This window comes from Ambystoma mexicanum, chromosome 6q (assembly GCF_040938575.1).
Source record: "Ambystoma mexicanum isolate Mex_15411 chromosome 6q, UKY_AmexF1_1, whole genome shotgun sequence".
Classification (NCBI taxonomy): Eukaryota; Metazoa; Chordata; class Amphibia; order Caudata; family Ambystomatidae; genus Ambystoma; species Ambystoma mexicanum.
Genome location: NC_090937.1, coordinates 1,436,979,952 through 1,437,002,524, shown reverse-complemented (window position 1 = coordinate 1,437,002,524; position 22,573 = coordinate 1,436,979,952). Strand labels below are relative to the sequence as shown.

General features: G+C 52.9%; 1 protein-coding gene across 4 annotated transcripts in view; it reads left to right on the top strand.

The window, feature by feature from the left end:
• The window catches only part of TACC3 (transforming acidic coiled-coil containing protein 3), a 623,382-nt gene that overhangs the window by 528,417 nt on the left and 72,392 nt on the right, over positions 1-22,573 (top strand). For all 4 annotated transcript variants that reach the window (XM_069632144.1, XM_069632146.1, XM_069632143.1 and 1 more), the window contains one exon: positions 799-905. In XM_069632144.1, the coding sequence (XP_069488245.1) occupies positions 799-905 (107 nt within the window). The remainder of the gene's footprint in view (positions 1-798; positions 906-22,573) is intronic.

Here is a 22,573-nt window from a genome sequence, read left to right as displayed (position 1 = left end):
GTGCGCTCTCTGTTCCACCACTGGCAACATGCATGGTAGATTTGGCAGCCATCTTTTTGTGTTTAAAAAGCGTGATTTACATGGGTTTTGGTGCGCATAGGGGTTTTGCGGCCATTTTGATAATTCTGGCACCATCAGCACACAGGGATGCCGCAGGGCGGAGCATAAGTGGGTTAATACATCCCACAACACTAACAACTTGTGTAGTACAGACCTATACCAAAAGGTGGGTTACCTAATACCAAGCAAGTAAGTGTTGTGTAGTCTCACACAGTGTGACTGCATCAATTATTACCTAACACTTATTTCCCCTAAAATGTATCTGGGCCTACCTGTATTTAAATAAACCATTTATGTTTACAATACATAGTGTTTCTTTGGACCCTTTGTAATACAATTTAATTCGTACTGATTCTACAGCCATCTCTCGCTCCTAAAATAAACCTGCCTGCTGTCTTTGCTACGATGATGGTACAGCTTTATACTAAGAGTGGAGTCTTGTACTGCCTCAGTTGAATGATTTTACGAAGTCCTTTGGATTTCAGAAAAACTGTCCTAACAGTAAGTAGCCATGCCTTTGGAAGAAGGGGTACCTTTGTTGGCTACTAATGTGGATCATAATATGAATTGTTCTGGATGTAGGGTAAGGTTATTAACTTTGCATGTCATGGATCTTCTGTAAATGGCAGTCATTGTTTAACTTGAAGATGGCCTGTTCATGGACTTTACAATTCTGTTATATAATCATACCATGCCATTTTCTTTTTTCTTTTATGCTCCGAACATGTGCGCCTTTAGAATGAAGAAGCTTTAAAGAAATGTGTTGAAGATTATCTTGCTAGAATCTCAAAAGAGGAACAGCGGTATCAAGCACTGAAAGCACACGCAGAAGAAAAATTAAATAAGTGAGTATCAGACTGTCAACTACCATGCACTTTGATTACACACATTGGCCTTTATGGTCTGGTATAGTTTTTCTCCATTTCATGACAACCAGAAATTCTCAGTGCCAAGTTCACATTTGGTGGAGGTATAATGTGTGGTCTTTACAGGATGGTTGAGCCATACTTGCTTGGTCCCTCGGTCCTGTGCCTTGGCTCCGGTTTCATCTAATCACTGCTGGATGTCCTTCCTGGGCTGTCCTTTGTCTTAGTCCTGCTAACTGGACAGGGTTGGATGTCTAATCCCTGGATGGTTTCTGGAATGTGTCTCTGCGGTCTTCCCGAGTTCTCATGTAGGTAGACCGCCTCTGTTCCAGAAAGATGGTGGAATACCACTGAGTTTTATTCATAGCAGTCTAGGGGCCCCTCCATACTCTCACATCCCGTTCACTTTCCTCCATACTGTATTGGCGTTTCTCGCGAGTTGCAGGATATGGAACCTTTCTCACCAGAAAAATCATCTTCTCCTTTAAATTTAGAGGCATGTAGGGGCGCAGCCCTGGGAGCATGCTCTCGCCTGACTCCACCCACCAGCTCCACTTTTCAGTCCCCTTTTCCGCATAGACGGGAACGGGCTGAATTCACCACGGCTCCTGGGTTTGGCTTCGGCCATGTAATACCATGCGCTCTTCCCCAGATATTCTATCTTTTTCTTTTCATTTAGGTACTTGGTCTTCTGATGCCACGCTGCTCCCCGGCGCATGTCGACTCCAGCGGGCTTCGGCAGGTGTCCAGCTTGCGAGGGGCTCTTCCCTACATCTGACCCCCACGCCCTTTGCCTCCGCTGCCTTGGCCCCGACCACGACTGGGAAGGTTGTTCCGTGTGCGATGCACTGACTCCACGTGCACTGAACAGGTTAGCTAGGTGGAGGGAGCTTTTCCAGAAGTCACCGCCAGAGGACCTAAAGGACTTCGTCAAGCATTGCTCGAGGCCAAAGGCAATGCCTTTATTTACCATCGCACTCCGTAAGGCCGACTCCTTTTCAAGGAAGTGCCTGGCCGGGAGGAACCTCTCGGGTTCTTGCACCAGCACACGTACCGAGGCTAGTCCAGCTACCGGCTTTGCGGCCCAGGGGTCTCTGCGTTTCCGGTGCCAGTGCTGAGGGACCGCAAGGTTCTTTTACTGGGGTAACTCCCGAGAGGAAACACCCTGCTACCGGCTTTGCGGCCGAGGGGGCGCCTTCACACAGCACTACAGGCAGTTCAGCCGAGGGCAATATGCCTTCGAGGTCTAGGCCTGAGGTACAGGATAGGCCCTATGTTCCAACACCAAGTGTCTTGGACGGGGCTGGGTCCCGATGAGCCAGGCACCACGACTCTGGCACGCAGCTCGGCAAAATGGCCGCCGTGCCAGACAAGGTGGTCGCTTGTCCGATACCCCCTCTAGCAGAGCAGGTGGAAGAACGAGTCACAAGGTGGGACTGGTGTCAGTTTATCCAACGGCAGCGCAGGGCAGGTTCCCCCTGCACCCCAGACAGTGTGCCCCAGTTCCAGCAGCACGCAGCCACTCCGTCAATATCTCCTGCCACCTCTTCAGCTTCCGAAGACCAGTTCTTCGAAAGGTTTCTAGCGCTGATGTGAACCCCCCAGATGGGGGCCATCCTTCGGGATACTATCGAGGAGACCGCGGGCACCGGGAGCGCCGTTGGTTCGGGCTCCTCGGCTGCCAGGCAGGGCGCGATGTCCCCGACGCCATCCACCACGAGCCAAAGCTCTGGCTCGGGGGGGGGGGGGAAAGGAAGTCTGAGAACCCGGTAAGCTTCGGGAGAAGCCCTGGTTGATCCCGACGGAGAAAGCAGGGGGGGGGGGCGGTGACCCTTCCCCTAAGGTGAAGGACCCAGAAACACCCAAGGTCGTGAAGGCCCCGATTCACCTGGCGAAGGACTCGATTGAAGGCGACCCTGGTGAAGCCTGTGGAGGCTAACACAGTGGAGACTACTTCCGGGCCTAGAGTTTCCCTGCCACCCTGGAGGGAATCATCTTATCAACCTATCGAGAAGACCCCCGTGAAACCCTGAGACCAGAAAGGGGGGGGGCACAGTAGCCATAACGGACACAGATAGCACCTCCGAAGATGAGCTGGCTGGCGTCAAAACCGTCCTGGACAAGAAGTTAGAGGAAGTCCGGTCCTACGGGAGGGATCCCGATGAGGCGGACGAAGAGAGCAAAGGTGGGGCCAACGAGGAGCAGCAGGCCGCGGAGGAAACGGATGTTCCCGCGCCCCAGCCGTCGCTCCCGTCACAACCGATGCCTATACCACAGGACAACTCGGGAGCGATCTTGAAAGCTATCCAGACCCTGTGTACGGAAATAAGGACAAGGTTGCCCTTACCCCCAGCGGACGATCCAGCGGCACCTGGACCATTGGGGCGCCCACCGAACAAGCAGAGGCGAATCCATCATCCCCCTCCTTCACCTCCATCCCCTCCACCAAGGGATGAGACTGGAACGGAGACAGCGACGACGGGGACGGAGGACGACAGTGGTGCCGACGGGATGGATCTCCTATCACCCCCTGCCCGGGCCTCCTTCCCCCTCAAGCCCCCTGATGAAATTGGCTCCTTTCACGGCATGATCGCCAGGGCAACAGAGCTTTTCCAGCTTTGTCCCGAAGAGCAGAAGGAGGGTTTCCTCTACCAACGATGGGAGGCCAAGAGGAAGGCTGTCCTCTCGGTTCCGTTACTGGACAACATCTGGGATGAAGGACTGTCACTGCTGAAGAACCCGTCCACGGTTCTTGCAAAGCGGGACCGGTACGAGAAGTACTGGGTCCCAGACTCCGCCCCTATGTGCCTCAGAGCTCAGTTGTCCCACGGATTCAATCGTCTCCGCAGCGGCCAAGAAGAAATCGGCAGGGGCGACGGAATCAACTTCCAATTCGCAACGGGACGGCGAGGGGAAGGACGCCATGGGACGATGAGTCATCTCGGCGGCGACTACCAGCAAAGCGGCCAATGCCCTCACGATCGTGGCACGCTATGACATGGAGCTGTGGTTCAAGATTGCTCCCCTCCTGGATTTCCTACCAGACAAGAGGGCGGAAGCCCTTGAAATCCTACAGGAAAGTGAGGTGGCTTCGGACCACGCCATTACGGTTGCCACAGACATCTTCGGCTTTCGCCAGATGGGCAACAGCGTTTGCCTTCGCCAGCGCGGTTGGCTCAAGGCCACCGACTTCCGTCAGGACGTACAGACCAGGGTACTGGACATGACCTTCGACGGGAACGACCTGTTCGGCAAGGCAGTAGACGAGTCACTGCAGGCCATCAAGGCGGACACCGAGACGGCCAAGGTCTTGGGTTCTCTCCTTTATAAGACGGCCTTCCTTTTGGACCTCCAGCCGGGGAGCATGGGCGACGCATTCTCATTCCCCTGCGACGGCCTGTTACTATATGCGTTCCCGCCGTTGCTGCTGCGACTCATCAATCAACTCAGACGGTCCCGGTGCAGGATGATCCTCGTCACACCGGCGTGGCTGGGGCAGATCTGGTTCCCGCCCTTCTGGACATGTCAGCGTCCCCCCAGTCAAACTGCCGACGGACGTGGATCTCTCCAGGGAAGGAGGTGCCATCCTACATCACGACACGGGATCGCTGAACTCTTAAGTGCTATGGACACAAATGGAAGAGGTTGTCTGTCTAGTGCTGTGCACAGAAGATCAACCCTCTGCGGATATGGGCCCCTCAAATGCTGCCATACTTGATGTTGCTGCACAAGGCGGGGCTGGTGCACGCCTCCATCATAATCTTTCTGGCGGCGATCTCCCGCTACACCAGAACTCCGGGGCGGTTGTCTCTGTGGTCTCATCGCCTGGTGAAGGAGTTCATGAAAGGATTGTTCCGCTTGTTCCAGCCAGTGAAGGCCCCGGCGTGGGAGCTCAATGTGGTGCTGACCAGGCTCATGGGCCCGCCATTCGAGCCTCTGCATTCGGCACCGTTGAAGCTCTTACCGTGGAAGACAGCGTTTCTTGTGGACATCCCCTCTGCACGACGAGTGGGAGAGATCCAAGCCCTCTTCTGTAAACCTCCAGATCTGACATTCCACAAGACAAGGGTAGTGCTGAGGACGCACCCCCTCCTTCATGCCCAAGGTGGCATCGGACTTCCATCTCAACGAGCCCTTGGTGTTACCTGTTTTCTTCCCGTCACCTTCGTCGCCGGCTGAGAGGACTTTGTACTCGCTGGATGTGGCTAGAGCGCTGAAGTTCTATGTGGACTGCACAAAGAGTTTTCGGAAGACATCACAGCTGTTTGTGAACTTTGGACCTGTGAACCAAGGGATGGCCCTCTCGAAGGATTCCATTTCCAGATGGCTCTCCGGCTGCATCATGCATTGTCACGGTTTGGCAAACCGACCTTTGCCTGGACGTCCGAGAGCCCATTCTACCAGAGCGATCCCAAATACTACGGCGTTTCTGTCTGGTGTGCCCCTGCTGGACATCTGCAGGGCTGCTACGTGGAGGTCAACACACACCTTCACGAGATTCTACTGCGCCAACCGGGATTCCAGGGAGGAGTCCAGAGTCGGCCAGGCAGTGCTGCGCAACCTGTTCGTTTGAAGGTGAGCTAGGTGAGGAGGTAAGAGATGCTTAATGGTGAGTTGTTGAAATGCTTAATGTTGAGCTTTGCCACCTCCCGTGGTTGTGCATGTGTGTACTGCTATGTTCTCCGGCATGGGGTCTGGCATGTATTCCCATGCTCATGAATATTCCCTGTCAGGCTGGGAATCCTCGGCAAAGAAAAAATCAGTATCCGTTTCTGATCTGTCTTTCTTAGTAGTAACCAATCACTGATCTCTGGGTCATACTGCCCCCAGGCAATAACTGCCCTCTCCCTAAGCACCGCTCCTGGCAGCCATTCTCAGATTTTTACCGCACGCTCAAGTGTTGGGAGTCCTCGTGCTTTAGCTCTCGAGTTTTTGCTGTGTTTTCGCGCTTTTTCAGGAGATTTTCTCATTTTTTCGGTTTAATCTAGCCTCAAGCTCCACCGTTTCTACTTCCGATAACGAGGACCCGTTTCGGAATTCTTCTACGCTCCTCAAGGGTGAAGTTTTCGTCTAGTTTACACTTCTTGGAGGATTCCGGAAGATCTGCGGCCTACCTCAACAGACATGGCCCAGGACAAGGGGAGCTCGACGCCCGGGTCCAAGCTGTTCAGGAAGTGCCCTGGATGCGGATTATATAACGTTTTCCAGGAGGACGTGTTTCGCGATGTCTCTACTGCCTCCGTGGGGACAAGACGCACGTGGAGAAGGACTGTGCGTTCTGCAAGAACCTTTTGGAACGGACCAAACAAGATCGTCGTTCCCGCCTCGCCAGGATAGCTCGGCGGCCATTTTGTTGGCAATCCAATCATTATGTACCGAGATAAGGACGAGATTGCCACGCACCCCGACGGAGGAGCCAGAACCAGGCCCGTCGGTAAGCCCTCCGAACAAGCGGAAGGGAGTCCACCGCGCTCCGCCCTTCGTTCCTGCGAGACCGGTGGACCCCTCATCCCCCTCGCCGGGAGAGGATACTTTGATGGATACGGCGACGGGGACCGGCTATAATGACGGCGGCGATGACACAGCGGACATCCCGTCATGAAAGTCTTGGTCGTCTCGGCAGCGGCTAAGAAGAAGGCAGCGTTCGCGGCGGCCTCAACTTCCACTTCCCCGCCGGGCAGCGAGGGCAACAAGTTGGAGTCATCTCGTCGGCGGCGACAACGACAATTAAGGCGGCCAATGCCTTAGCTATCGTGGCCCGCTACGACGGGGAGCTCTGGTTCAAGATGGCTCCCCCCTGCTAGATTTCCTGCCTGATAAAAGGGCAGAGGCCCTAGAAATTCTGCAGGGCAAGGTGGCGTCGGATCATGCCATAACGGTGGCGACGGACATTGCCGATACCGGATTTCACCAACTGGGCAACAAAGTTTGCCTTCGACGACGAGGATGGCTCAAGGCGACAGACTTTCGCCAGGACGTCCAGACCAGAGTGTTGGACATGCCGTTCGACTGCAATAACCTCTTTGGTAAGGCAGTGGATGAGTTTCTACAGGCCATCAAGACCGACTCGGAGACGGCCCGGGCTCCTCCACTTACCGCCAGGCGGCCCGCTCCTCTTCCCATGAGGCCTACAGAGGTCGCGGCAAGCAAGGGGATTCCCGCCGTCATCGCCAAGGTGGCAAGGCCGCTTCCAAGCTAGACTGACCCGGCCGGGTTGTCGGGCCCCCACTGCAGCACCCCGGTAGGAGGCCGGCTGACGAAGTTCGTCAGTGTGGGAGTCCATCTCCACCGATCGTTGGGTGTTGGACACTGGCCAACGGGCACTCGCTGGAATTACTAAAGAAGTGCCCTCGCATTCCTCCCGTGGCCAGGAAGGAGAATCGCGTCCCTCAACTGCTTTTGGATGTAAAGGCGATGCTCAGGAAAGGTGCTATCGAGCTCGTCCCAGGAGGCTCCGGGGCTCCAGAGTGTACTCAAGGTACTTCCTTGTCATCCTGGACCTGCGTCTGTTAAACAAATGCATCAAGGCGCAGAAATTCAGGATGGTCACCCTCCAGCATGTGCTGGGACAGCTGGAGGAAGGCGACTTCCTATCGTCGTTGGACCTGGAGGATGCTTACTTCCACATCCCCATTTTAAAAAGGCACAGGAAGTTCCTCAGGTTCGTGGTTCAGGGACGCCACTACCAATTCAGAGCCCTACCGTTCGGATTAAAGTCGGCACCCAAGGTTTTCACCAAGTGCCTGGCACCAGTGGCGGCGCTGCTGCGCCTGCAGGGTATCCACGTCTACCCCTACCTGGATGACTGGCTAATCCGGGCAAGGTCAAGGGAACTCTGTCGATCATACGACGAGGACCGTCCGGTTGCTCACGGAGCTGGGGTTCGCCATCAACTACCCCAAATCCCACCTGGTTCCATCGCAAGTAGCACTGTTTTTAGGGGCGAAGCTCGATACAGTGGGGCAATTGGCCTCCCCTTCAGAGGAGAGGACCAAGACCATCCTGGGCAAGGTGCGGCGCGTATTAGCCACGGACGTGGTCAGGGTGAGGTCCATCAAGTCCCTGCTCGGGATGATGTCCTCATGCATCTACCATGTGCCCCTTTGCAGACTTCGGATGCGTCCGCTACAGGAGTTCCTCGACGCCCGCTGGCTTCAGGGGAGGGGCTGCTTCGAGGACCAGATCCCCCTTGACGAGGAGTTCCGTCGGACGATCCGATGGTGGGGCACCCGGGCTCACCTCACGACGGACTTTCAAACCCCGGCGTTTCAGGAGACGGTGACTATGGACACCTCTCTGGAGGGTTGGGAAGGCCCACTCCGGAGATCTCCACGCAAAATGTGGCTCCCGGAGGAGAGGTCTCTTCACATAAACATCTTGGAGCTCCGAGCAGTGTTCTGGGCGCTCAAGTCGTTCCTCCCGTCCCTCAAGGACAAAGTGGTGAGGATCTTCACCAAAACCACCACCACGATGTTCTATATACGGCACCAGATCCCCAGCCCTATCCAAGGAGGCCCAAGATCTGTGTCACTGGGCCGTCGCCCAGGGGATGTTTCTGGTTCCCTTCCACCTGGCAGGAATAAAAAACACCATCGCCAACACACTCAGCAGGGAGCTGCGCTCGTGACACGAGTGGGAACTGCGCCAGGATCAAGTGGATCGACTCTTCCAACAATGGAGAAAACCCCAGATCGGCCTGGTCGCAACAGCGACGAACTCCAAGTGCCAGAGGTTCGCCAGCAGGTTCCCACAGCCGAGACACATGGGCGATGCTTTCTCGTTCCCTTGGGTCGGCCTGTTTCTATACGCGTTCCCTCCTTTGCCATTGCTGCTCCGCCTCATCAACCAGCTCAAGAAGTCCAGGTGCAGGATGATCCTCGTCGCACCGGCGTGGCCGAGGCAGGTCTGGTTCCCGGACCTTCTGGACTTGTCAACGTCCCCAACAGTCAGGCTGCCGGCAGACGCGGATCTTCTCTGAAGAGAATGAGGCGCCATTCTCCACCACGACCCACAGTCGCTGAACTTGCAGGCCTGGCTCCTGCAGCACTAGAGTTTGGAGGGTACGATATTCCGGCTGATTGCAGAGAGGTTCTTGGAAAGGCCAGGGCGTCCTCAATTCTCAAGTGTTAGTCATAAATGGAGGAGGTTCTCTGTCTGGTGCCCTGCACAGAAGATTAGCCCTCTGTGGATTATGGCCCCTCAAGTGCTGCCGTGCTGTCACTGGCCCAGGCTGGACTGGCTCACGCCTCAATCAAAATACATCTGGCTGCCATCTCCCGATATACCAGGACTACGGGACGGGCGTCCTTGTGGTCTCATCGCCTGGTGAAGGAATTTATGAAGTGACTATTCCGATCATTCCCGCCGATGAAGGCTCCTGCCCCGGCGTGGGAGCTTAATGTGGTGCTGACCAGGCTCATGGGAGCCCCATTCGAGCCTATGCATTCGGCGCCTTTGAAGTTCCTGTCATGGAAGACAGCGTTCCTTGTGGCCATCACCTCTGCACGACGAGTGGGAGAGATTCAGGTCCTATCTTGCAAGCCTCCATACTTGCCTTTTCATGACACGAGGGTGGTGATGAGAACGCACCTCTCCTTCATGCCCAAGGTGCCATCGGACTTCCACCTCAACGAGCCCTTGGTGTTACCAGTTTTCTTCCCGTCGCCTTCGACGCCGGCCGAGAAGACTTTGCACTCGCTGGATGTAGCTAGAGCGCTGAAGTTCTACGTGGACCGCACAAAGAGTTTTCGGAAGACGTCCCAACCGTTTGTGAACTTTGGGTCTGTGAATCAAGGGAAGGCTCTCTCGAAGACTTCCATTTCCAGATGGCTCTCTGGCTGCATCATGCATTGTCACCGGTTGGCAAACCGACCGCTGCCCATTCGACCAGAGCGATCGCTGCTAGCACGGCGTTCCTGTCTGGTGTGCCCCTGCTGGACATCTGCAGGGCTGCTATGTGGAGGTCGACGCACACCTTCACAAGATTCTACTGCGCCGATCGGGACTCCGGGAGGAGTCCAGGGTCGGCCAAGCAGTTCTGCGCAACCTGTTCGCTTAAGGTGAGCCTGGTGAGTTGTGCATGTGTATACTGCTATGTATTCTTTTATTCATGAGCATGTGAATCCATGCCAGACCCCATGCTGGAGAAGGAACAAGTTACTTACCTGTAACTGTTGTTCTCCAGCATGGGTCTGGCATGGATTCACATGCGAACCCTCCCACCTACCCCTCTGCGGCTCTTCACTTGGTCATACTGCCACTTGGCGTGCTACTAAATCTGAGGATGGCTGCCAGGGGCGGGGCTTAGGGAGAGGGCAGTCATTGGCTGGAGGCAGTATGACCCAGAGATCAGTGATTGGTTACCACTAAGAAGGACAGATCAGAAACGAAACTGATACTGATTTTTTCTTTACCGAGGATTCCCAGCCTGACGATGGGGAATATTCATGAGCATGTGAATTCATGCCAGACCCCATGCTGGAGAAAGAACAAGTTACTACTGTTCTCCAGCATGGTCTGGCATGGATTCACATGCAAACCCTCCCTCCAACCCCTCTACGGCTCTTATCTTGGTCCTACTGCCACTTTACGTGCTACCAAATCTGAAGTTGGCTGCCAGAGGAGGGGCTTAGGTAGAGGGCAGCATTTGGCTGGGGACAGTGTGACCCAGAGACCAGTAATTGGTTATTAGTAGAAAGACAGATCAGAAACGAAACTGATACTGATTTTTTCTTTACCGAGGATTCCCAGCCTGACGACGGGGAATATTCATGAGCATGTGAATTCATGCTGGAGAACAGTTACAGGTAAGTAACTTGTTCCTTATCTGTTCTTACGAAGGCCTCGCCCACACCGTCACATCAACGCTCAGACAAGGGGCGGCCGTCTGGGGGGGTTCCGGGGCTTCCAATAACGGAGTTCCAGACAATGTGACCGTTCCCCCAGTCAGCACTGGAGGAAACAAAAAAAGGGGGTTGGGGGACAAGGGCTTTTTCCAATACGCCCCCCCCCCCCCTCTCTCCTCCTCAACAGCCTCAGAGGGAAAGAAGGCATGACATGCCCCATTGTTTGTTTGTTACGCCAGCTCTCATTGCGGCGACACTGAACAGGGGAGACTGGATGTGCTCCCTGGATTTGAAGGACGCGTTTCGGTGTCTAGTCAATTGATCGACAGACAAATGGTCGACACAATTTGGTCGACAGGTCAAATGGTTGAATATATATATATATATATATATATATTTTCGTTTAGGGGGGAGAAGGGGGGTTTTAGCAAAAAAAAGAGGGGGTTGGAGGGACCCCCCCTCCCAAAATTCGACCATTGACCTGTCGACCTTTTGGTGTCGACCATTTAGATTTGACCAAATGACCTAGAACTACGCGTTTCTACACGTCCCTATTTGGCAACCACATCGGTCCTTTCTACCAGGATCATGGGCTGACATTTCCAATACAAGGTGCTACCCTTCGCCCTCAACTCTGCCCCCAGGGTATTTACCAGGTTAATGAATGTGGTTGCAGCCCTCCTCAGGGCCCAGGGCCATCACTTGTACCCATACCTGGACTGGCTTGTCGGGGCTTCATCTCAGGAGGGTGTTTTCCACACCACCTCTGCACTTATGAACACACTCTACGACCTGGGGTTTACGATCAAACTCAAGAAGTCTCTGCTGCCACCCACGCAGAGCCTGACCTTCCTGGGCCTCATCAGGGACACCGGCTCTGAGTTTTTACCTCGGAGGACAAGATTACAGCTATCAAGAGAGCCACTACTCACTTCCTCTCCAGGACAGTGACCTCGGCCTGGTAAACCAACACCTGCTGGGTATCATGGCGCTGGTCCTTTTGGCCGTGCCCCACAAAAGACTCAAGATGAGGAGCTTACAGCTGCACTTCGCACCCTCATGGAGTCACAAGAGGGGCTCCCAAGCGGAGCCTGTTGACATTCCTACATCTCTCCACCCAGACCTCAGGTGTTGGTCTGCAGATTGCAACCTGTGGCAGTGGAAGCCCTTCCGGCAGCCTCTCCCGCAGGTTACAGTCACTACCGACTCCTCCCTAGAAAGCTGGGGAGCCATGCTGGACAGTCACAGCGTCCATGGAGTCTGGACTCGGTAGGAACAAGAGTCCCACATCAACCAGCTAGAATTGAAGGCCATATGGCTGTTGGGGAGAATTCTCATAAATGGTTGATTTCCCTTACCTACTGAGTCCCTCAGCAGCTTTGCTGGATTTGTAGGATTTATTTTTCTCACCTGGTAATAGTGTGAGCCTTTTTTTCAACTCTTACATGTGTTTTGCTATGTGCATTTCACATTTTTGTGTGATCTCGGGCACTGGAGCCTCGCCTACTCCATGGCACCATTATCTTTCTGTGTGTTACACAGCACCTTCAGTGCAGTGACACAGGGTTGTCTTTTAGACTTCCCAACGACTCCATTTTCTGGGGCCGACTACTGTCCCCCAGAAAAGATAAAGTTGCCATTAACTTTATTTAGTCACTTTTTCCACAGACCCGGTACACCCCATCTTCCATGGCGTATTGGAAAGGGTTAATACCTATCCCTTTTTGTCTGTCTGTCTCTTGGAGCATTGTTTCGCTCCCTTTACACTAAGACTTGGCTGGTGGCAGTGGTATCTACCCTATTTTTTTATACCGCGGTTATCTTAAATAACCATGGTATTGTTTTAGGCTATTAGCCTCAAACATAAACCCGATTGACGATATATATTTTATTACGGTTCCAACTGGGTTTATTCGCCATTTCTTTTTGTAAATGTCTTTCTCGTGTTTTACCCTGCGCGCCAAACCGGGTTTGGTCCCTTTGTTCATCGGCTTTTCACAGGCTTCCACACAGAAGCCCTCCTTTAGACGAGGGGTTTTAGGACCCCTGCCATGGGTTCCCTTGGTAACTCAAGTCGCACTCCTGTTAGACTGGCTTGGTGACTGTCCTTGCCAGGACAGACACCCTGCTGTGTGATTGACAGCTAGGCTGTATACATGGGGGGGAAACTGCATGAAAAGCAGGTCTCTGGAACTGGAAGAGCTGAGTCGCCACTAGGAAGGAAAGAACCTATGAGGAACTGGCGGAAGAGGACCCCTACCACAACTGAACCCCCCCGGTGAAGCCCTGCTGCAGGTCCGAATCTTCAGAATCTGACGACAGAGAAGATCCGCCAGGAAATCTCGTCCCTTGAGCTGGTGGGACCAACCAGTTCACCCAAACTGCAAGCCAGGACCCCTCCTCTGGTCGAATTTGCTGTACAGAGCTACAGTGGGCCGGATAGCCAGTAAGGTCAGACCCTGCTTGGGTTTTAAGGACCGCACCTTTTATTTGTTGCTCTGCTCTGATTCTGGCTTCTTCCTTGGGTAGTGCAGGACCCTCCAGTCCTACTTCTGATCAGTCCGACAGTCGCCTGAGGAACCGTGAGCCTGCAGGAACTACCAGGAACGTTTGCCTCAGCTACAGCTCCCTCTCCATTCTAAGGTACTGTGCATATCAGGTTGTTGCATTCAGCCGCGGTGAAAGTGTTTGAAATCTTTCTCCAATCCGAGGGCTTGTCCTTCTCTTCTCTTTGAACTAACTTTTCTACCAACCTCGTCCGGAAACCGTGCCACAAACTTTACCGCAAACTACACTGAACTGTTATCTTGAGCAAAAGACTTTTGAACCATGACTTTGGCCCTAAGCCTTGTCTATCTGATTTTATCATTGTTGTCTCTCTTGTTAGATTGCCTTGAGTACTTACCTGTTGGTGTGATTCAATTTCTGTTAGCTTATGTCTTTCCCTCCCTTTTAAATTACTGGAGTGCCATTTTGCTCCCACTTCACTTTGTGAGCTTAACTTGTCTGGAATTTAAGGGAAGTGGGGTGGTGTATTAAGAGTGATTTTTAAACTGCTTAGAATAGTGAAATGTTATAAAACTGAAGAGTGAAATAAATGCATCTTCTTTTACTTGAAAACCTTGAGTCAGTGTTTGCATGAATCATAGTTATTGCTGTCCTTTGTGTAACTATTTGATACTGCTCACTTACTCTTGAGATAAGTCTGGCTGCTCAGCCATCGCTACCACTTTAACTGTGTAGTACAGGCTTGTACTAAAGGTGAATTTGTACTGTAATTTGTAGTCTTAATTGTGTGGTGTTCCCAAAGAGTACTGCATATAATTCTGCCTAACAATGGCTGGCCCTCAAGGTCTGCCTCCCTCTGATAGAGGGCAAGACAGTACTTATCCAGACGGACAACTCCACCAGCATGTACTATGTCAACAAACAGGGGGTACCAAATCCTCTCCGCTGTGCATCCCAGCTGTCAGCATGTGGGAATGGGCACTGGAGAACATCTACCTCACCGCTGTCCACCTCCCGGGGGAGTCCAACATGGAGGTGGACAGGCTCAGTAAACTGGGGGTGGACAATTACGAGTGGCTAGTGAACGACCTGGTCCTGAAAGAGATCTTCCTCAGGTGGGGGCAACCCCAAGTGGATCGGTTTGCCTCCCAGGACAACAGGAAATGCCAGCAGTTCGCCTCCTGGCAGGGACAGGGCCCGGCCTCCCTGGGCGACGCATTCAGATACAATGGAACTACATGACTGCATATACCTTCCCTCCCACACCCCCTGGTACACCGGGTGATCTGCAGCATAAAGCAATCTCGTCACCTCAGCATCATTCTGATAGGCTGAGCAGCTCGGAGAACCACAGAGCTATCGGACAGGCCCCCCATTCACGTACAGCTGGGTCCAGCTCCTCTCCTGACCCAGCAGGGGATCAGGGTACTCCACCCTGCTCCTCACAAGCTAGCCCTCGCAGCATGGTTCCTGAGCAGGTCACACTGAAACACTTGAGCCCATCTCAGGCTCACCTGGAGATAATCTATGGCGCTGTTAGGGAGAATTCTCTGTAAAGGCTAATTTCCCAAACCTAGTGAGTCCCCCAGCAGCTTTGCTGGATTTTTGGGGTTTATTTTTTTCTCTTGCTAAGAGTGAGACTCTCTTCCTCCCACTCTTAGACATGATTTGAGGTGTTCCTTTGACTTTGTATGTGTTTTATGGGCTATGGGGTTCTTTGCCCCATAGGGTTTGTGTTTTTGGTATGTGGGTTACACAGCACCCTCCGTGCCGTAACCCAGGGCTGTCGTAGCGACCCCCAAACATAGACTTCATACCCTGGGACTGACTACTGTCTCCCAGGGCATGTAAAGTCACCATTGGCTTTACTAGTCTCAAATTGTGAACAGAACCAGTACAGGACATTCTATTGTGGACGTACTGGTCGGGGCAATTCGATTGCCCCGGGCTCTGTTGTTCGAGGGGGCACTGTCCAGTCCCCCCCGACCGAGTTTTGGCTGGTGGCAGTGGATACTACTTTTTATATTCAACCGCGAATATATCCCTATGGGATTTTCCCTTTGTTCGAGGCTGCCACTTTTTAAAATAGCCTGGAACATACCACCGGTTTATTAAATTAATATAAATTCACCAGTTGGTATTTAACTTGGTTCCAAAATGGCGTTTGTGTTCGCTTCTGTGACTCCAACCCAAGTCGAGCCCTTTGTTCCACTTTTTGGCGGGCTTCTCCACAGAAGCCTCCGAAAGTGGTGCCACTCTGTCTGGGTACTACAGGAGGTGTGGGAGGGGGTTTAGGCACCCTGGACTGAGTTGCCTCAGCAACTCAAGTCGCACTCTTCTGTGATTGGCCCAAGTGGTGAGCCGCCCGGCTCACCACTTAGCATGTTTGAGTGACAGCTAGGCTGAATGAATGGGGGTTTTCTGCATAAAAGCAGGGCTTTGGGGACTGGAACTTCAGAAGTCGCCACAGGACCTAAAGAATCGGAGGAGGGAGAAGCCGAGCCGATCTGCAACGACGACACCACCAGTGGAGCCCTGCTGAACCGTCTCGCCACACTTCCCGACGACAAAGGAGATCTCCAGTCCGGAGAGTCTTCTTCCTTTGACTGGTGGGGATAACCAGTTTGCCCGTCTTTTCGCCTTCCTGGACCATCTCGTGGCCACCTTGCCCGTGCGAAGAACCCCAGCAACCGGAATACCACGGTTTACCACTACCGCGAAGAAAAGGGTGGTACCTTGTAACCGGGAAACTCCGCGGCTGGTTTCTTCCCTGGCAGCGCAACAACCTTCAGCTTTCCTCCATGTCGAGACCGCCTCTTCCTCTGGACGAAACACCGACTTGCACCCGCTGCCAGGAACAACTGCCCCCGCTGGAGCGTTCTTCCCACTTTCAGTTACTGTGTCCCGCCTGGCTTCCCTTGCGACAGATCATTCGGGGTGACAGTCAATCCTTGACTTTCTAACCTGGGTTAGCCTGGGACCTGTTAACTAACTTTTCCTGACTTGATCTAAATCTTTTTGTGAACTATTTACAAAGACTCTTTGGGCATAACCCCACTGTGTGATCCTGGACACATTTCAATTGCTCTCTCTAAGAGTGGGCCTGGCATTTGAACTTCCTTGCTCTCCAGTAGACTTTGCCTAACCTGCCTCCCTGTGGTTCTTTGAAAAGTATTGAAATTTGTGTGCTTTCATAACTCTGCTTTTTTCCCTCCCTTTTTAATAACTTATTAGAGGGCAATCTTATGTTAAGCGCTCACCTCTGTCTGAAATAAATGGTGTTTCTCATTAAGACTTGTCTAATAAGTAATTAGGGTTGTATATATATAATAGTAACTGTGTGAATTTATTTACCTCTTTGTGCTAGTGTAATTTGCAAGTGTCTTTAAATAATTATATACTTTTACATAAAAAAAAAATTGTATAATTGCTTTCGCACTCTGAGCGCGGTGTTTGGCCTGCTCCTGCTCCCCCCTCCCACTTCCTGGTCCTCTCCCTCCCCGCCTCCCTGCCCGCCCACCCCCCCTCTGATTGGCTGTGTGCCTGCTTCCTCTCTGGCATACTCGACGGCCGTTCCCCCCCCCCCCCCCCCCGCTCGCTTCTTTCTTCAGCTGAGCGTGGAGAGCGGTCACCGGTGGCCCGAGGGGAACAGCAGGCCTGGGAAGCCCTGCCTGGGCCTCCGTGAGTGATTTTGAAAAAAAAAAAAAATTGTATAATTGCTTTCGCGCTCTGAGCGCAGTGTTTGGCCTGCTCCTGCTCCCCCCGTCCCACTTCCTGGTCCTCCTCTCCCTCCCCGCCTCCCTGTCCGCCCAGCCCCCCTCTGATTGGCTGTGTGCCTGCCTACTCGACGGCCGTTCCCCCCGCTCGCTTCTTTCTTCAGCTGAGCGTGGCGAGCGGTCGCCGGTGGCCCGAGGGGAACAGCAGGCCTGGGAAGCCCTGCCTGGGCCTTTGTGAGTGATTTTGGAAAAAAAAAATGTGTATAATTGCTTTCGCGCTCTGAGCGCGGTGTTTGGCCTGCTCCTGCTCCCCCCTCCCACTTCCTGGTCCTCCTCTCCCTCCCTGCCCGCCCACACCCCCCTTCCTCTCCCTCTGCCTATAACCTCCCCCCTCCTGGGCAGCCCTCTGCCCGGCAGCCCCCGCGGGTAAGGGCCCCAGGCCAAGGGCGACTCCTACAGTGCGGCTCCCTGTGTGTCTGCAGGTGTCCGCAGGGAACGCCAGGCGCCAGTTCCACCTGTTCTCCGTTCCCCGGCCCACCCCGCCTACTCCTGGTTACATCCGCATGGGGCCTTGCCTCACTGTATTCACAGCTGAGGTAAACTAGGGTGTTTTTCTCCCCCCGCAGGATTCTCAAACTTAGGTGGCCCGGTACCTAATACGCTTTACTGTTTGTTTGCTTTAATTGTGGTAACTTGTGCTTGCCGCTCACTTCCTGTCTGCGTGTTCTCGTTTCGTCGGTCTCCCCCCCTCCCCTCCCTCCTACTCCATGGTGCTCTCTGTCTCGCCTATCTTCTCTAACTGCTTCTCCATTGACTATCCTGCTCTCCTCACTAAATCTGGTAGGAAAAAGTTTAAAAAGGACATCCTGGTCTCCAACCCAGGCCTCCCTATCGCTGACACCTACACTAGTGCCTGCTCTAAGGAAACTCTCACTGACATCCTCTTTTTCGTGCCTTCGCCTGACCTATGGACCCTTCATATGGTCTCTGTGCTCTCTCCTTTCTCCTCCTCTCCCATTAATGGTGGCACCCGTTGGGATGTCCTCTTGGCCCCCTTCCGCTCCTCTAAGGCCATCATTAATGTGTACGCTAATGGGACCATCTTGGTCCAAGGCCCTCAGGCCAACCTTCACCTCTTTGATAGACGCTTCCCACGCCTCATCAACTTCCTTTCCTCTCCTGCTGTCCCCCCTCCTCTGTCCTTGGCTACCGTGCCTCTACCCTCCCTCCCTGCCCCCTCTCGTGCTCCTTCTTCACCTCCTTCTTCAACACCTCCGCAGGGCGTACCTCTGATATCTGTCACCTTCTTGAGGAACTGGACCTCGATGTCCTCTGTCTCACTGAGACATGGTTCACAGCCAGCTCTGCCACCAGCTTTGACACACTCCTACCTGACGGTTACAAGATCCTCTCCATGCCCAGGCCTAACCGTGCAGGGGGTGGTGTTGCCCTTATCTTCCCTGAGTGGATTCCTGCCACTGTCACTCCTACGCAGACCTACTCCTCTTTTGAATGTCTTGTCTGCCGACTCTCTCTCTCTCCTAGCCATTCCCTTACCGTGGCTACTACCTATCGGCCACCTGGTCAAATTTCCTCCTTCCTCTTTCCTCCTTCCTCTCTGAGTGGGCTGACCTCTCCTCCTCACTCCTGTCCTCAACCACTCAACTCCTCTTTCTTGGCGACTTCAACATCCACCTTGATGCCTCCAGTCCCCCCACTGGTCTCTTTCGTGACCTCTGCGACTCTCTCTCTCTCTATTCTCCCGTCTGGGCCTACTCACTCTGCTGGGCACACTCTTGATGCTCTGATCTCTTCTGACCTTCCCCTCTCTGTCCCTCTCTCCACTCCTCTCTCCTGGAGTGATCACTTTCTCCTATCCTCCCACCTCACCCTCCCTACCCCACAGGCAAAGCCACCCTCTTCACTGCCACCCACCTTCTCGGTCATCCGACCCATGAAGCGTGTGTCAGTTGAGGCTTTCACTGCTACCTTCTCGCCCCCCCCCCCCCCCCTGCCCCTTCGGCTGACTCCCACCCTGACACAGCCCTCTCTATGCTCCACTCTGCTATATCTGCTACTCTTGATATCCTTGCCCCTGTCATGAGAATCCGCCTGAAGCCCAAGGCCAAATGTAACTCCTGGTATGACTCGGATCTCGTCACCCTAAAACGCAAGTGCAGGGTTGCAGAGAGGAAATGGCGTGCTTCATGTTCATCCTCTGACAAACTGGCCTGCCGCCTGCTCCAAAGGCAGTACCGGCTCTCCGTTCTCACCAAGAAGAGAGCCCTTATCCAAGCCCGCATCTCTGTGGCATCCAACAACTCCGCCGAACTCTTTAAAATCTGCAAGGAGCTGGCCAACCCTGTTGCAGTCTCTACCTCTCCTGTCCCCTCCCAGGCCCTCTGCACTGCACTGGCCTCTCACTTCATCTCTAAAACTCAGGACATCCTGTCCTCGCTCTCCTCCTTTCACCCCCCTCCCTCCCTCCCTTCCCGGCTCTTCCTCTGGCCCTTCTGCAGTCACCCCTCCTCCCTCTTTCTCTGCCTTTCCACTTTTCTCTGCTGACGAGGTTTCCAGACAAGTCCGATCTATGAAAGTCTCGTCTAAACAGGTCCAAGGCCCCCATAGCAAGGTGGATGGTCGCAGCCATCAAGGAGGCCTATGAGGGGCAGCACAAGCCAGTGCCGGCCAATTTGTATTCCCATGCGGTCAGAGCCAAAGCCACGGCCATCACGTTTCAACGGCATATGCCGTGGCAGGTCATCAGCAGTACTGTCTGGACTCTGCCTCTAGATCAGACTCTGCTTTTGGGCAGGCGGTTCTAAGAAACCTGTTTGCTTAAGGAGGGTCTCCTCTCCACCCTAGGGCTACATTCAGTTGTAATCGCCCATACAGTATGGAGGAACCGGGACAGGACTTAAGGGTTATTAATAGTTACTCACCATAGTGGCTAACATACTCTTAGTCCATAGTCCCTTTCCTCCATACGTCCCACCACCCCCCCCCCCCCAAATACTGCTGTCATTGGTCAATGTTAAATATTGTTGGCGCGTCAATGGGGACCGAGGAGTGGCCCCGGTCAGCAGAGGCAGGCGAGTGCATGCTCCCAGGGCCGTGCCCTGTGCTCCTCTAAATTTAAATGGGAAGATTTTTCTGGTGCAGAAGGTTGTCTCCCGTCCCTCGCGAGGGTCACCCACACAGGATGGAGGAAAGGGGCTAAGAGTATGTTAGTCACTACAGTGAGTAACTATACATTTATTGTCCTTTTCAGTGGACCATTTTCTGCTGGCTGCTTAGTTTTAACCATCAAGCTACCCTGATCTGCTTGGTAAAGTTCCTCCATCTGCTTTGTGCCATATTGTTAGGGGAGGTTTCCTAAAGTCTACCTCACGGAAAACTTCATAAAACTATCCCTTGGTATACAGGCCTCAACTCTAGAAGTCTGTAGTAATCAAGGTTTTAGTAGTTTGGCAGAGCTGCCAGGCTTATCTTGGGAGGGTGATGTGCAGAGCAGGTGAGATAACCCCCTCCTGGCCCTCTGAGCCTAGCTCATCCTCCATCTTGCACCCGTAGCCCTGCGTCCCTCTCGCTGCCCCGGACTCCCGTCCCTGCCTCTACTTCCCTGTTCCTCCCAACCTGCTCCATCAACGTGATTGGCTGATCCCACTGGTCTTAACTGAACCTCCCAAGGCAGCCCTCTGGCAGGCAGCCCCGTCGGCTAAGGACCCCATGGACAAGGGCGGTTCCAACAGAGGCGGCTCCAAGCAGTGTCAGCAGGGGAAGCCAGTAGCCAGCCGTCAAACATCAACTACAAGGACCAGTAAGTTAAGAGTGGCCCTGGCATAGGAGTAGAGCAACCACTCTACACTTGAATCCAAGCCACTGAACTAACCAAATTAAGGAAGGAGACTATTCCGCACTGCATCTCTCACCCTCTTCCCCCAAATTAGTCAAAACTCAAACATTGTTTAATATCGGACTAATACAGCCTGCTCGTCCTGTCTCCAAACTGCATTATATGTTATCCGTACTGCATCGATAGGCCTCTCTCCCACTATACAGGTTTCCCAAATTTAACTGGGGTTCTGTCTCCAATTGCACTGTGATATTTAGATTGCTTTGATGGGCCTCTCTCCCATTATGCAGGTCTTTCAAATCTAGCAGGGGTCCTGTCTCCAATTGCAGTGGGTGATATTAGACTGCATTGACAGTCCTCCAAACTGCACTGTATGAAATCTAGATTGCATTTGTTCGGCCTCTCTCCCACTATACAGATCTCTCAAATCTAGTTGAGGTTCTGGCTCCAATTTGCACTCTGTGATATTAGATTGCATTAATAGGTGCATCCACCACTACACAGGTTTCTCAAACTTGCTGACCACCTCACTCTAAAGTGAGACAGAACCCAATAGAGAACTACTGTGGAGTGGCACCCCAACTAGGGGCTCCTGCCTCATAAGGTTTAAATCCTAGCTGCACCCCTCTAAGCCTCTCTTCAACTAGGATATACCCTTCTCACACCCACATAACTAGCTCACCGCAGTGAACCGCGTCCAGGGAAACCGACACTAAAGAGAGCACCCGATAACACCCAATACATACCCCTATCCACCTCCCCTAATCCCTCTCAAGACAGCAACTGAACGAGCCGGCAACATCAGCCGGAATACCACCTACAGATAGTGCCTGAATCAGTGGCAGACAGCCCTCCACACCGACTACTACACCACAAGACAACCTGACCAAAGCTGAACCAGCTGGACATCACCAAACAAACAGACTAAACTACTATCAATCTTACAATGCTGCGCAAACGACCCATTCCGAAGGAAAGAACTGGAGAAGAAGAAAGAACAAACACCCCAGAACGCAACCAAGAAAGATGAATACAGAACGCACCCCCACAGACTGGAACAAAAATCGAACCAACACTGAAGAGAAAAATCCCTCTACTTCACTCCTTACCTCGCGAACAACTGGTCACCACAGCAAACCAACCCAACGCTAAAAGCAACAACACCAAATAACCTAACACAAGTCACACAGAAAAGGGATGAAAAAAAAAACAAACACACGACCGATGCGATAACACCCTACATCACCAAAGCAAGAGGAAATTCAAATCGACAAACACAACTCCCAGAAGACGAGCCCAATGAAAACCAAAACCCAAGACAGAACCTTGAGGAACTCTTTGAAGACGCTGACACCCCGAAACTCAATCCAACAAATGATCGACCAAGAAGGAAACCTTAACACAGATCAGAAGACTAGCTCAACAAGAAAGTCCAAACCAAACAACACCTCCTCCACTGCAATCTTATAAACGCAAGATCCATGTCCAAATACTCAACAGAGATCTTCGACCTACTCGATGACAACGGCATTGACATCCTGTTCATCACAGAAACATGGCTGGACGACAACTACAAAATCGCACTCCAAAGCTGCCTTCCAACTGACTTCAAATGCCTTCAAATAAACAGGAAAAACAAAAGAGGCATCGCCATAGCATTCAAAGAACACCTGAAGTTAAAAACGGACGAACCGCTCCACATCCTCAACTGCGAAACCATGG